At 59.7% G+C, this 15,433-nt stretch overlaps 1 protein-coding gene across 5 annotated transcripts in view; it reads left to right on the top strand.

Annotated features, from left to right (window-relative positions):
• Positions 1–9,669, top strand: part of HIP1 (huntingtin interacting protein 1) — a 139,038-nt gene extending 129,369 nt beyond the window's left edge. For all 5 annotated transcript variants that reach the window (XM_005294333.5, XM_005294331.5, XM_024111233.3 and 2 more), the window contains 7 exons: positions 1,134–1,227; positions 2,342–2,442; positions 2,764–2,869; positions 3,589–3,712; positions 3,939–4,000; positions 4,225–4,336; positions 5,349–9,669. In XM_005294333.5, coding sequence (XP_005294390.2) covers positions 1,134–1,227; positions 2,342–2,442; positions 2,764–2,869; positions 3,589–3,712; positions 3,939–4,000; positions 4,225–4,336; positions 5,349–5,359 — 610 coding nt within the window. In that variant the 3' untranslated portion in view covers positions 5,360–9,669. The remainder of the gene's footprint in view (positions 1–1,133; positions 1,228–2,341; positions 2,443–2,763; positions 2,870–3,588; positions 3,713–3,938; positions 4,001–4,224; positions 4,337–5,348) is intronic.
• Positions 9,670–15,433: the final 5,764 nt, after the last annotated feature.

Raw genomic sequence — 15,433 nt, 5'->3', positions numbered from 1 at the left:
GTCCATATTGAATTTCATCTTGTTCATTTCAGATCAGTTCTCCATTTTGTTTTGAATTCTAATCCTGTTGTCCAACGCGCTTACAACCTCTCCCAGCCTGGTGTCATCTGGAGGTTTTATAAGCTCTCCATTATCCAAGTCATTAATGCAAATATAGAATAGTACCAGACCCAGGACTGACCACTGTGGGACCCCACTAGATATGCCCTCCCAGTTTGACAGCAAACCATTGATAACTACTCTTTGAGTACAGTCTTTAACCAGTTGTGCACCCACCTGATAGTAATTTCATCTAGACCACATTTCTCTAGGTCAGTGGTTCTCAACTTTTCCAGACTACTGTACCCCTTTCAGGAGTCTGGTTTCTCTTGTGTACCCCAAGTTTCACTTCACTTAAAAACGACTTGCTTACAAAATCAGACATAAAAATACAAGTGTCCCAGCCACACTAGTACTGACCAATTGTTTACTTCCTCCTTTTGTCTGTCTGAAATTCTAGTTTGTACTGACTTCGCTAGTGCTTTTTATGTAGCCTGTTGTAAAACTAAGCAAATAACTAGATGAGTTGATGTACCCTTGGAATTCCTCTGCGTACCCCAAGGGGTATACATACCACTGGTTGAGAACCACCGGTCTAGCTTGCTCAGGAGAATGTCATGTGGGACTGTGTAAAAAGCCTGACCCAAATCGAGATGTATCACATCTACAGCTTACCCCATGCCCCGTAGGCCAGTAGCCCTGTCAGAAAAGGACATTCGATTGGTTTGGCAGGATTTATCCAGGACAAATCCATGCTGGCTACTCCTTATAACCCTAGTATCCTCTAGGCGCTTACAAATGGATTGTTTAATAAGTTGTTCCTGTATCTGTCCAGGTACTGAAGTTAGGCTGACTGATCTATAATCCCCCAGGTCCTCTTTGTTCCCCTTGTTAAAGCCAGATGCTATATTTGTCCTTCTCCAGTCCTCGGGGGGCCTCTCCTCCAGGAGGTCTCAAAAATAATCCTGATGGTTCCTCAAGTGCCCTAGGATGAATTTCATCAGGCTCTGCCAACTTGATTACATCTAACTTAGCTAAATATTCTTTAGCCTGTTTGTTCCCTGCCTTCTCCGAGCTGCCTTTCTCTCTTGCAGGATTCTGGGCTCCTGCACGGACCTGATGCAGGCTATCCAGGTGCTAGTCCTGGCTTCTAAGGACCTCCAGAGGGAGATTGTGGAGAGCGGAAGGGTAAGCAGGGCACTCGCTGGCATGGCAGCCCTGTGTCAGTCACTCCGTGGCCTAACACCAGCTCCCAGCCTTCTCTGGCAGCTGGGGCAGATTAGGGTCTCCACAGTAGCTGGAGGCCACTAATTCAGAGCGCCAGATAGAGGTGTTTCCTCAAGATCTGGGAGTGTGAGCTCCACACACCCTGTAGCTATGGAACCAGCTATCAGAAGTGGGGGGCACCAGCCGGGAACTGGCTGTTAGTGGAAGCCCAGAGGCACTTTCCAACATGGCCAGCTTCATGCTCCAGAGATGTTTGGGAGAGATCCGGTTCCCAAAGAGCGAGGCCAAGACCTCTGCTGCGCCCGTCAGAGTCTGTCCCGGCCCCGAGCGGTGTGGGTCCGGACCTGCCCTGCAGCGGCTTCCCCAGCTGTGGCGGGTTTGAATGCAATTGAATGGAATGGCCACAGAGCCAATAGACACTTATCGCTAAGGGAGTGATGGGGGGCCTACTGTAGCAGCCGAAGCAGCTGGGGGACCCGCTGGCCTTAGACACCATGGTCTTTCCATGGCTGGCAGCATCCTTCGATTTGGGGCGAGATTCCCCGGCTCCATTGAGTCTCCTGCTGCGAGTGGCAGCGGGGCGCTCAGGGCTGGGTCCTGAGGGTCTGACAGACGACATGCTGCTCTGAGCCGTGGCAGGGACCTCCCCAGAGAAGCAAGTCGGGGTTTAGAAGAGGAGTGAAGCAGGATCCAGGAGTTGGGTGGCCAGGAGAGCCGAGGCGAAGCAGAACTGTAGGCCAGGGCAGGCTGGTCAGAGAGCTGAAGGCTGGAAACCCCTCCCCGCTGCCACGGAAGGGCTGCTGTCCGTGGAGTCCTCACTCCTGGGTCCGTGTGTCTGGGATATAAACTCTGCCCGGGTTACTGCTCAACTTCTTCCACAAACCTCCGCCCTAGCTGCTCTGGGAGCTCCTGACTCTTCCTCCTCCTCGACCATGGTGCTTCTCCCCAGCCCGGTCACCATCCCCACGGGCTAGGGACAAGGCAGGGCTAGCTAGGGGCCAGAGCGACTGGGCTGCATCTGCCGCTCCCCGGCCTCCCGTGCGTGACCCTTGGGCGTTTCTCCTTTGAACGACAGGGCGCAGCGTCCCCCAAGGAGTTCTACGCCAGGAATTCCCGCTGGACGGAGGGCCTGATCTCAGCGTCCAAAGCCGTGGGCTGGGGAGCCACCGTCATGGTGTAAGTGCCTGTTGGGGCAGCGGCGGCTTCGCATTGTGGGGACTGAGCGAGACACTCGGGGGTCTGAGATGGGCGGTGAACGGGTGAAGTCACTGGGAAGTTCAGTGCCAGTCCCGGCTGAGTCCCTCCCATGAGTTTCTGTATGATGCCCAGTGAACCGCTGCCAGAGAGCTGGGGGCAGGCCTGTGCCCTGCCGGTGCCTCGGCTCTGGGGAGCTGAGTGCCACGATGGCATCCCCTTGTCCAGGCTGGGGAGAGCGTGGGTTTTCTGGTGTCGCCTGCACATTGGGGTCCCAGCCGCTCCATCTGCTGCCTTCCACAGTGACGCCGCTGACCTGGTGGTGCAAGGAAAAGGCAAATTCGAGGAGCTGATGGTGTGCTCTCATGAGATCGCGGCTAGCACTGCCCAGTTGGTGGCTGCCTCCAAGGTAGGAGCTTTGCCCAGCCGCTCTCCTCTGTAAACAGCCTGGTCTTATGTGTGGGGTGCCAGCCGGCTTGCCTGCTTGGAATAGGGGGCTCCAGTGGTGGGGGTGGGAGGAGTGGCCAGTTGATACCCCGTGGACTGTCCCCTGGTCAGCTCCTGTGCTCAGAGCATGGATGCTGGAGCAATCAAGTGAGAGCACCAAGCCCCCAAAGTCAGCTACTCACTGTGGGCTAGTGGCACGACTCCTCCCCCTGGGGCAGGGGGTGGGGCTAGTGGCACGACTCCTCCCCCTGGGGCAGGGGGTGGGGCTAGTGGCACGACTCCTCCCCCTGGGGCAGGGGGTGGGGCTAGCGGCACGACTCCTCCCCCTGGGGCAGGGGGTGGGGCTAGCGGCACGACTCCTCCCCCTGGGGCAGGGCAAGCGGTACGACTCCCACCCCTGGGGGGTGGGGGTAGCGGTACAACTCCCATCCCCACACAATCCTTGCTCTTGGTGAGCGTTCCTCCTGTGCAAAGGGGAGGCTCTTTACACCCTCCCCCCACCAGCTCAGTGGCAGGCCTCGGTCTGGCCGTGTGTGCTAGCCACTGACGTGGCTTTGGGCTCCTGGCGGCTCCCCGGAGCGCTGAGCGTGCAGTGCTGTGATCACACGGCCCCTGGAGCCAGCCCAGCAGACGGGTTGTTTCCTTTCCCGGCGCGTGTGACCCTTCTCTTTGATCCGGCAGGTGAAAGCGGATAAGGACAGCGCTAACCTGGCCAGGCTCCGGCAGGCATCGCGAGGAGTCAACCAGGCCACCGCCGGGGTGGTGGCCTCCACCAAGTCAGGGAAGTCTCAGATTGAGGAGAAAGGTGAGTGCCAGGCCCATCTGGGTGGGGGAATCTCTGCCCAGCTTCCCTAAAGGGCTCATCACTTCTCCAGCTGCCGTGCAGATCAGAGCCCCTCCCATTTCACTGTCTCCTGTTCGCCCATCGGGCCCATCCTTCCTCTCGGTGTGCTCAGCACAGCGTCCAGGGGAGTCCTGGGCGCGGGGGAACAGCTCCTAACGGGTACAACTCGTCTGTTCTTCCCCCGCAGACAGTATGGACTTCTCCAGCATGACACTAACTCAGATCAAGCGCCAGGAAATGGACTCGCAGGTAGGGGCATCGTCTCTTAGGCTGGCTAAAGCCTGCACCATTGTTTCTGGCCTGTTGAGGGTTAACGAGGGCGGGTTTAGCAGACCGACGCGCTGCTGGGGAGCTGAGGGTGGGTCAGAGAGGCTGGGGAGAGTCCCAGAGTGGGCTGGGGCCAGGATGGGGTGGGGGTGGGTAGGCCCAGCTGCTGGCCTGGGTGATGAGAAGGCCTTCTCCTTCCCCACTAGGTGCGAGTGTTGGAGCTGGAAAACCAGCTGCAGAAGGAGCGCCAGAAACTGGGAGAACTCCGCAAGAAGCATTATAAGCTAGCGGGCGTGGCGGAGGGCTGGGATGAGGACGGTAAGTGCCCGGGGATGGGGGTGGGGGGCAGGGAAGCGTACAACCTGAGCTCAGCCGGGGGCGGCAGGGGGCAGGAAGCAGACCAGCTGGGAGGATTCACTCCCTGCCTCTTTCCCTGGTACCCTGGAGAAATCTGATACAAGCCCAGGCAGCAGCACCACTGCCTTTCCTGGGGCCTCCTGCAGCATCTGTCCCTGCCGGAAAACTCCCGCCCCGGGACGCAGGGGTCAGGGATCATTAGCCCACAGTCCTCATGGAGGAAACTGAGGCAGAGGGGTTGTGGTTTGCCCAGGGCCACCCAAAGAGTCTGAGCTGGGAGTAGCACCCAGGAGTGTCTGCGTCCCTTGCTTAACCCACTAGAGGGGACCACGAAATTACACCGCAAAACAGACTTCCACTTGGGGTGCTGTGGGAGCTGTAGGGTGACTCCCGGCTACTCCCTTCTAGCCTCTGCCAGCAGGGGGCGCTGTGGGGAGCAGGGCAGGAGCTGGCTGTGGGGGACTCCCGGCTACTCCAGTCCTGCCTCTGCCAGCAGGGGGCGCTGTGGGGAGCGGGGCAGGAGCTGGCTGTGGGGGAGCTCACGGCAACTCCCTTCCAGCCTCTGCCAGCAGGGGGCGCTGTGGGGAGCGGGGCAGGAGCTGGCTGTGGGGGACTCCCGGCTACTCCAGTCCTGCCTCTGCCAGCAGGGGGCGCTGTGGGGAGCGGGGCAGGAGCTGGCTGTGGGGGACTCCCGGCTACTCCAGTCCTGCCTCTGCCAGCAGGGGGCGCTGTGGGGAGCGGGGCAGGAGCTGGCTGTGGGGGACTCCTGGCTACTCCAGTCCTGCCTCTGCCAGCAGGGGGCGCTGTGGGGAGCAGGGCAGGGATGGTGGCTGAGGAGACCACACATTTCCTCTGAGGAGGCGGCCCTAGAGCCTGGCAGGGATAGGATTTGTTCTCTTCTAACGCCTGAGAGCCCCAGTCCCAGAGCCCTCTGACCCTCTGTCCGCCCTTGCTGGCGTTCCTCCCCCTCCAGCTGCAGAGTAGCTTCCCACGCCTGAATCAGCAACCCACGGACGCCCCTTCAGTTGGCCGGGACCCAGCTTGGTGCAGCTCTTGCTGAAGATACAAAATAAACCGGTGCAAAATCCGCCTTGAAGCACATGTCCTCTGCGTTCCCAAGGACCCTCCTCCAGCACGCCCGGCCGGGCAGCCGCCCCACCCTCGACTGGGCAAGTAGAAAGTGCGGAGGCCTGAAGTGCCCGGAGCCATGGCAGCGCCGGCTCCCCACAGCCACGGGACACAGACTCTGCCCGCGTGTTTAGCGCAGCTGCTTTGGGTTCCGACTGTAAACCTCGGTTCGCTCTTGCACAGACTCTGAACCGGTTCTGCCTCGGCGACACGAGCCAGGACGCACCCCGGGCCCTGGCGGCGGCAGCTCCGATCTGGCGTGGGGTACTAGGGCTTTGACCCCACTGTGCTTCGCCAGCCCGGTTCAGAGCCAGCGGCGCGCTGGGCAGGGCGTGGAAATGCAGCCAAGCTGGTTCTCCTGCTGGCGAGGCTGGGCGGGCTCTGGGCTCGGTGCTGGGCACACCGCCCTCCCCACCCCCATGCTTCCCCTCCCACTTGCTGTTCTCAGCTGGCCCTGTGCAGCTGAGAGCCCGTGGGGGGCGTGCTGCACCCGGGGGGTGGACAACGAGTGCCTTTCACTGCTGGAAGAGGGCCAGCGTGCCTCAAGAACACCTCATCCACGAGTGTCTTACTGCACTTCGAACAGGGCCATCCCAGGGCAGCCGGCCTCCAGCCGCGGGGAGCTGCCAGGGGGAGCCCTGGTCCCTTCAAGCCATGTGTTAGACAGCCGGTGGGGGCAGCGCCCGAGCTACCAGCCTGCCCGCCCCTGAACCCCCGGTGGGAGAGGGTCCTAGCCTGGTCCTGGGAGCCGACCCATCCCCACCCCAGAGCAGGGAGCTGTCCCAGCCTCGTGCCTGGAGCAGATCACTGTGTTAGTGCCAGCAATAAACCACTGTCAAAGGTGCTTGGCCCGGCGCAAGGGAGAGGCGTCTTTCCGAGCTCCTGCCGCTCTATCACAGCCTCTGCCTTTGCCAGCCCCACAGGCTCTGATCCCCGCCCAGTGGGAAGGGGGCACTTGGACCCTGGCTCCAGCCAGCTTGCAACAGAGCTCTGCAGGGCACCCAGCTGCCGGTTCTCCTCACTGATCTGAGCAGCATGGCTGGTGCAGACTGCAGGCGTCTATCCTCGGTGCCCTCCGGGGACTGCTACGGAGCAGAAAGCTGCTCTAGAATTTGGAACAAGCACGGTCCCCTTCGCTGCCTCTGTGCCCTCCTTGCTGTGCGCAGCTGGGCATCTTCTGGGCACTGTGAGCCCGTGGGGGCAGCCCATGGCCGGGTTTGCTTGGGAAGCGAGGGATGGGAGCAGAGGAGTGACCCCTGGGAACACCTCCCTTCCCTTCTAGACAGGGCAGAGGAGGCTGAAGACGCTTGGTGGCCTGTGTCATTTCACCCCTTTCGAGGCAGCGAATCCAAAGGCAACCCGGGGTCTGAGCTCACCCCTCCCTGGGAGCCCAGCCAGCTGCTCAGAACATGGCCACCCCATCACTTAGATCCTCCCCCGTCCCCGCTCAGGCAGCACCCGCTGGGGATGGAGGGGCAGTCTGCCCGTAGCAGAAACAAAACACCGTCCTGCTCTGGGCTTTCAGGTGCTGCCTCTCAGCCAGTGCTGACAAAGGAGTCGGTGAAATACCCTCCCTGCTGACACAGCCGGGCGGTCCTGGGCTGCTCGTACCCAGCGGACAGCCTGCACTGGGGCAGTTCCTGCAAATCGGGGCCCGTTTCATCCCATGGGAATCCCACTGCAGTGAGATGTGGAGGCGAATTTGCCTTTGCGTGTGCGTGGCCGGTCTCCCTCCCCCTGCCAGGGCTAGTGGTTGTAGGTCAGTGCCCGGTGCACAGGGCCGGTTCCCCTCCCCCTGCCAGGGCTAGTGGCTGTGGGTCAGTGCCCAGTGCGTGTGGCCGGTCCCCCTCCCTCTGCCAGGGCTAATGGCTGCGGGTCGGTGCCCAGGGCCGGTTCCCCTCCCCCTGCCAGGGCTAGTGGCTGTGGGTCAGTGCCCAGTGTGTGTGGCCGGTTCCCCTCCCCCTGCCAGGGCTAGTGGCTGTGGGTCAGTGCCCAGTGTGTGTGGCCGGTTCCCCTCCCCCTGCCAGGGCTAGTGGCTGTGGGTCAGTGCCCAGTGTGTGTGGCCGGTTCCCCTCCCCCTGCCAGGGCTAGTGGCTGTGGGTCAGTGCCCAGTCTCTCATGTCTCTGGTTGGGATGGGGTTGCCACCTAGTTGGTGCCCCGTGTCTAATTTGAAAACCAGCTGGTTCAAGCAGTGGCGATAATCAGGCCCGATTCAGACCTAGTCTGTCCTACTCCGCAGAAGCCATTGCTGCCCCCCCAGGGGCTGTCTGTCCCTTTGGGCAGTGGCTGTTCCCCCTTGTCAGCAATGGCTGCAGCCGGCCCTGGGGCAGGTCTAAGCCAGATCTGCACAGGATGCCCAGGGCTTTGGGAGAGGCGCTCTTACAGCCTGGCCGGTGAAATCCAGTCTGGCCAGTAACCTGCCTTTTCAGACAGGACTGAAGTTTGTCCTCCTGAAGCTGCCAATCAGCTGGCTCCCCTCTCCCAGGAGCCGGCCACGGCCCAGCCGCCTCCAGCTAAGCTGAGAGCCATGGCCAAGGCAAGCCGGGACAGCCCAGCCTCTGTCCACACTGGCTCTGGCGTGTGGCACCACGTGCCAATCTGGGCGCCTGTCGTGCCCGTGTAGGAGAAAACAGAGCCCCGGCCTTCAGGCAGGCAGCATGTGGGTCCGTGGGTGTTCACCATGTGGGCCCCAGCCCCGGATCTCTGCTCTGGGACACTAAACACTAACCCTGGCTCCTGGCGGAGCCCGTGCGGTGCTATGGCCTGCAGGGGCGCCCAGCCCCGTAGGACTTTGTGTCTGGTGCTTTCACGGCTTCCAAGTCAGCGTGATCCACCCCCGCGCCACCGACAGACCAAATACAGCCCCGGCCTCCAGGAGCAGCCTTGGCCTGCAACTACCTCCGAAGCAATAGGAGCTGCAGCAGGCAGGCGGGGGGTGGGGGACGTGCTTACACCCCCTTCCTCCGGTGCGGGGTCCCACCTGGGCGGCTCAACCCCAGCTACCTCAGCTCTCCGGGCTGGTGACACAGGGACAGAGCCGGGAGGAAGAGCAGGGATAGAGGGGTTGGAGGAGGAGGAGGGGTTCTGGGGATGGAGGAGATGGGGGGCTGATGGGAGGGGTTCGGGGGGCTGGAGGAGGAGGGGGGCTGAGGGGTTCTCAACAGGAGAGAGAGGTGGGAGGAAGATGGAGGGGTTCTGGGGGGTGGAGGAGATGGGGGGCTGATGGGAGGGGTTCGGGGGGCTGGAGGAGGGGGGGGCTGAGGGGTTCTCAGCAGGAGAGAGGTGGGAGGCAGATGGAGGGGTTCTGGGGGATGGAGGAGGAGGGGGGCTGAGGGGAGGGGTTCTGGGGGATGGAGGAGGAGGGGGGCTGAGGGGAGGGGTTCGGGGGGCTGGAGGAGGAGGGGGGCTGAGGAGAGAGGTGGGAGGCAGATGGAGGGGTTCTGGGGGATGGAGGAGATGGGGGGCTGATGGGAGAGGTTCTCAGCAGGACAGAAGTGGGGGGGCTGACGGAGGGGTTCGGGGGGGCAGAGGAGGAGGGGGCTGACGGGTTCTCGGCAGGACGGAGGCGCGGGGGCTGACGGATCTCAGATGAATCTCGGGGAAATCCACCGTTTGTTTCCAAGTGAAGTGACTTTTCCTCGTTTCTTTTTGAACTGTCCCAAGCCCGGGTGACCGAGCGTCCCTGGGAGCCGGTCCCGGAACAGCTGACAGCTCCCGGCACCGTCTGGCCGGCACAGAGCTAAGGCAGCCAGCGGCTGCTAACAGAGCTTTTCATGGTTGTACGGAGGGAGGGTTCATGGGCTCGGATGTTGACTGTGTGGTCTCAATTTTTAAATAAATCTTTCAGCCCAGCGGTGGCAGTCGCTCTGCAGCGTCCGGTTCGGTTTGGGGTCCAGCTGAAGTGACTTGTTCGGGCCACGCTGCATTTTCTGTGTGGCTTCACATGGATTATTATGGGCTGTTCCGCTCACCCCTGCTGGAAAAAACTAGCAGCGAAAAAGGGGCTCTGTAGCCGGGCATGCGGGTCTCTGTAGGGAGGCAGTGGGGCCTAAAGGAGAGTGCACTGGCCGTCAGGAGACCTGGGTTCTAGTCCTGGCTCTGCTGGGTGACCTTCAGCAAATAACATCTTTGTGTCTCTGTGCCTCAGTTTCCCCATCTTTAAAATGGGGATCAGGATTCTACCCTCCTTCGTAAAGCCCTGCGATACCTGCGATGAAACGTCCTAGGTAATAATAGTATCCAGCCCTTACACAGCAGCTTTCATCCATAGATCGCAAAGGAGCTCCGTGTGCTTAGCCCCATTGTACAGATGGGGAAACTGAGACACAGAGGGGAAGTGACTTGCCCAAGGTCAGCCAGCAGGCCAGTGGCAGAGCTGGGCATTAAACTCAATTTCCTGAGTCCCAGTGCTCTGTCTACTAGGCCACACTGCTTCCCCTAAGAAGTAGCTATTACTATATGTTCCTGCCTGACCCCCTCATTGTCTGAGTACACGAGACAGCTTCCATCCGAAGGGAGATGGAAAAGACTGGGCGAGAAGGAGAAAGGCGTGATGAAACAGGCATGCCAGGTGCTCGTACAAGAGCAAGAGACACTGAACCAGAACGGCAGCATGTTTAAAACTGATAAATGGACATTTGTAGCCAATGCATCGTTAACCTGTGGAACTGACTGCCACAAGCTAGCAAGGCCAATGCATACAGCCTGTACATTGACATGGACAATGAGTCGGACTAGAGATCTGTGAGACGATGTACAAAGGCTATGAACACGCAGCCTTTCGCATATGAGCCACCCACTAGCAGCCTGGAGCCAGGAGGCCTCCCCTCTGGGAAAGCTCCTTGCATAACTGTCTTTGGGGTTCCCTGGCCTCTGTTGGCGACAGGAGCCAGGCCTGACTCGGGGGCCGCACTCTGCAGCTATTAGCGAGGGGCAGGGGCCTCGGGGTCGTAACCCAGTGCCCCTGCTGAGTAAATGTCTGGGCTTCATTTGTTGCAGTCACAAAGGACGCCCCGTATCTCCCAGCAGCTGGGGTGGGGGGAGCCAGCTCCAGCCTCGCTCCTCCCCTGCACTGTGGCACTACCGGGTCCCTTCCTCGCTCTTCTGTTGCATCCTTGCTCCCGGGGTTTAGCTCCCACCTCTCGGGTTCTCGTGCAAGGAGTCCTCTGGCAGTGGACTAGGGCTCTCTCCAGCTCGGGCATGTCTTTGAGCCCGCAGGTTCGATGCAGTGGGGTTATTTCCTTGGGTTTGGGACGTTATTTCACCTTCTGGCCTAACCCGTGCAGGGTTTGAGTTGCATCCCGTTTCCGGCTCTGGCTCGCAACGCTGCAGGCATTGGTTGCTGAGGGCGCTGTGTGCTCCCTTCTCGCTGAACCTGGTACCAACATGAGGAGTTCACCCCAGGGCGGGGCAGGATCCCCTGGGAAAGGGACGAACCTGACCGTGCCGCTCTGCAATCCCAGCAACCTGCCCTGCTCCCAGTCTGGCACTGCCCGAGAGCAGGGAACTGGGTGAACGTCTTGGGACTAAACGAGTGGGGAAGGGCCGGCAGCAGAGACCAGGACACTCGCTGAGGCTGATGTGCCACCCCGCGTTGGTGGCACGGGCGTCTCCGAGCGGGGAGGTGACGAGATGAACAGGACCCCCTGCTCGGAGCTGCTCCTCTCTCCTCTGAGGGCGAGGAGCCGCGTGTCCTGGGGGTGAAGGCCTGCGTTTGCATTTCCCTCCCGCAGTGCAGGGGGTCCTGCGTCCCATGGGCCCCTCCGCTGTTACTTGTACAGAGCCAAGGGCTTTGTTCGCCGGTGAGAACCTCCCCCCGGGAAAGGTGCTGGCTCCAGGCTGGAGCCCTTCCTTTCTCCCTGCAGGCTCCGGATCAGTCCCTGGATTTAAGCCAGGGTGCAGTAACAGCTGGTGCAGGCTGTCAGGGACCCGCAGGCTCAGCGCTCTGCCCCCAGCTTTGGAACAGTCCCTGGGAGGCCCCTTCACTGTGCCAGCGCCCCCAGGCGTCTCTCTCTTCCGCCAAGGGCAGCCACGCGGCCTCACCACCTCTGGGCCGTCAGCATCCCGCTTCACCCCCAGCCAGCCCTGCAGAGCCCCGTCCATCAGGGATCCGTGCCTCAGGAACCATTGGCAGTGACACTCAAGCAGCGTTGCCAAAGCCGGCGGCTTTGTTAGGGAACGGGCACACAGCCCCGGGGGGAGCACTGACGGGTAAAGCAGGGTCAGCCCAGAGCCCAGCCAGGCTGTAGTGACCCCCTTTCTGCAAGCTCTGTGTCTCTGTCTGACCTTGGTCAGGCTCCAGGTGAGAGCCCCCATCTCCTTCCAGCAGCCAACTCTTCTCCTCCCACCTCTGCAGTGCTTTGTTCTCCAGCTGGGGGCGCTGCTCAGCCTCCCTGCAGAGAGGTGGGGAAATCTAGACCCCGCTGGGGCGTTGGGTGCTGGGGGCACGGGCCTGGTGATTGAGTTTGCCATTGTCTTCTCAAATGCTCCACTGATACGGGGATTAAGGCCCAGACCCATGTCTCCTAGCCTGGTGCGAGAGCAGAGTCCCTTTCCCGCCCCCATTGGGTAACAATGCAGCGTTTAGGGGAAACCGAGGCACAAACAGGGCTCGTAAGAGAAAATTCCTTCTTCGTCTCACACACCCGTAGACCAGCCTGGCACCTCCAGAACCTCCACTTTACCAGCCAGTCTCAGCGCAGCGCCCAGCACTGTCGTCCTGGGCTGGGCCAAGGGCTGGCCGTTCAGTTAATAATGTTCTCCCCTCTGCCGTGGGCAGGCAGGGCAGGGGCTGGACTCGCCCCTGTCTTTGGCAGTTGGGAAGGGGCGGAGGCGGCTGGCGGGAGGAGCAGGGAAGCGCAGTGAGGCTGTGGGGTTGGTGTGAAGGAGAGGAAAGGGGCAGGGATGGGGACTGGTTACAGAGCTGAGACCGGGGAGTAGCCCGTGGAGCCGGAGGAGGAGGCAGAAGTGCTCAGTGACAATTCATGGGAGATGGAGTCTAGCGAGGGAGCCCAGCCCCCAGGAGGAACCTGAAAACTACAACTCCCATGAGGCTCAGCAGCACCAGTTCCAAATCAAATTAATTTGGCCTTTGAGTGATCAGGTTTTCAACCAAAACCAATTTTTTCCCCACGGGAAGCGATGCCGTTTGGCAAGAACGGTCATACTCAACAGCGCCAGTTTTCATCAGAAACCAGTTTCAATGGAAAAACTTTGAGCAGGCCTAATCCCTCGTTTAAACAACGCAACAACTATTGGAGAAGAAAAAAAACCCACTGAACAACTGGACCAAAATTGTCAAACTCGGGCTCTTCAGGTCATACGTGGGCCCTTAAAGCCGGGGACTGATTGTCCCTGGTGCTGCTGTTGGCAGAGCCGAGAGCGTATCACGCACAGGAGCGGTGAGGTGAGGGCTAGAGAGCAGCATCAAACCTCCTCTTCCGTAGGGCACCGCCTGAGCCCCTCGCCCGCCTTGACTCGTCCTGCTGAAATCGACGGGACTTACGGAGAAATAAGGGATGACTCAGAGGGAGCTACCAGGCCCTTAGTGACCTGCAGTGGTTCTCAACTGGGGGGCTGTGAGTAGGTTTCAGGGGGTCCGCCAAGCAGGGCTGGCATTAGACTTGCTGGGGCCCAGGGCAGAAAGCCAAAGCTCCACCACATGGGGCTGAAGCCTGAGGTCCCGAGCGCCACCACCCAGGGCTGAAGCTGAACCCTGAGCAACTTACCCTCACAGGGGCCCCGGCAGCAGCCAGCACGGCAGGCCAGCGTTGAACTCGGGGGATCCCGACTGAAAGGCACTGGGCCTGTCAAGGTGCTGGAACGCGGCGAGAGCGACTTTGCTTTGAATTTACCCTGGTTCGGTACGTTAGGCACTGGTGGCATTTCACTTGGTTTTTCTTGTAACCAATTCTGACTTTTAGGCCTCCTAGTTTTGAAGCGAACACGAGCTCTCCCATTGTAGCTAATAAACCCGTTGGACTGTTTCATCTAAACCAGCGTGTTTGGTGTGAAGTGGCTGGGAAGCTCCATTTGGGAGAACAGGATTTGCGCAGATCGTTTCTAGTAATAAAATGACAGCGGGCTGGGCAGTACAGGACGTCATTTCGGGGGGAAGTCTGGGACGGGGACTGTGCTGGGGTCACCCTGCCGTGTAATTCAGGCTCGTGAAAGCCTGCCTGCGGCGGCACACAAACATAGCTGAGAGTGACTTACCTGCTAGAGGCTGTTTGTGACAGTCCAGGCGTGGACACAACAGGTGCAGAGCAGTGTGAAGGACATCCCCTGTTACAGGGCAGGGGTGACACAGCTACTCACTAGTCTAGATTGTCCCCCGGGTACATCACACCTTGTCTGACTGTTTCGTAGATGGTATCAAAGAAGGCGATAACTGTCCTCTGGAGAAAAGAGAAGTTAGCTGAGCTGCGCTGGAGCTGTCGTGGATGATGTTGTTAAACTCCGATCCCAGTTCCTAAGACAACAAAACGAGACAAACTCACACAAAAGGGGAGAGAACAAAACAGCAACGAGAGAAAATGCAGCTTCTGTCTTGGGTGTTGACTTTCACTGGCAGCCTTGCTGCTGGAGAGACACAGACCCAGCACACGGTCTGATCAGCCACTTCAAGACCTGGCAAACTCGTACCGCTGTTGGGCTGTGTAGGGTGTTGCTTTTAGCTACATCCTTGGCCACAGGCTTACAGCAGTGCTGCAAAATATACAGTCATGGCCAGCTAAGCCAGACTTCTTCAACAGAAGTGATAGGAAAGAGAACATGCCAGGTGAGAGGGGCGGGTGAGGAAGCCTCACATCGCAGGAGGTGTTTGTCACCACCCCGGCTAACTCCCAATGTCATCTGGGTCCCTCTATCTGGCCCGGTCTGGTCAGGAGGTTTCTCAGGAGGAGAAAGGAGGTGATCCAGGGTCCCAGGAGATGGAGGGCTGGCAGGCATGAAGGTGAAGCTCCTGCCTTGTGGTTCTCTCGTCTGTCAGTCAGTCAGCATCGCAGCAGCCAGCTTTTCTTCTCAGTGCACGTCCCTGTGACAGGGCAGGTCCCTCCTCTGGCCTTTTATGCAACAAACCACTCGGAGACCTTCTGGGCAAACACCCTGTGGCTGAGGTCACCGTGTTCTCTCCACCACCTACACACAGGCGAGCAGCTCTGTATTCAGTGTCACACAGGCCTTAGCTCACTCGACCAAGCCGGGGGGAGACGGACGCTATCTCCCCCCGGCAAAACTCTCCTCAGTCCCTTCTCACCCGCCTGCGGCTTGAGACGGAGACCTGACACCCGCTGTTCTATGGCTTCCCGCCTTTCCGAGCTCACTCGGAATATTTCCCGCGCTCTGTATTTAGTAGTTTAGTTTCTTTCAGCACAGTTGTGCTTTCAGGGAGGTTCCCTCCTCTTCAGGGCTCTCTCTTAGTGCATCGGCACACCGGGGCTTGCGCCCTGCCAGACCTGCTCCAGCTCTAGAGACAGGTACAACGCCCATCACGGGGGTTTGGGAGACACCCACATCCCATCAAAGCGCAGTGTCTGCTTAGGACGTAAAGGCAGGTCTACATCCTCAGCATCCTTGGTTGCTTCGGGGATGGCTGGAATCTCAACAGCAGCCCCAGAGACTAAACCCTCCCACAGCAAGAGCCCTGGACCCTTACGCCATTTACTGCTCCCTGGGCATTTACGCCATGCCCCTGAAGAGGAAACATTACTGTCTGGAATGGCTCACGACCATGAGAGCCAACCTCCAGGCAGACACCCCACACTGATGTGTTCTGTCATTAGATAACTCCAGGGGTAGGCAACTTACGGCATGCGAGCTGATTTTCAGTGGCACTCACGCTGCCCGGGTCCTGGCCACCGGTCCGGGGGGCTCTGCATTTTAATTTAATTTTAAATGAAGCTTCTTAAACATTTTAAAAACCTTATTTA

This window comes from Chrysemys picta, chromosome 19, assembly GCF_011386835.1.
Source record: "Chrysemys picta bellii isolate R12L10 chromosome 19, ASM1138683v2, whole genome shotgun sequence".
In the NCBI taxonomy this organism is placed as follows: Eukaryota; Metazoa; Chordata; order Testudines; family Emydidae; genus Chrysemys; species Chrysemys picta.
This window is presented reverse-complemented; position numbering and strand designations above follow the sequence as displayed.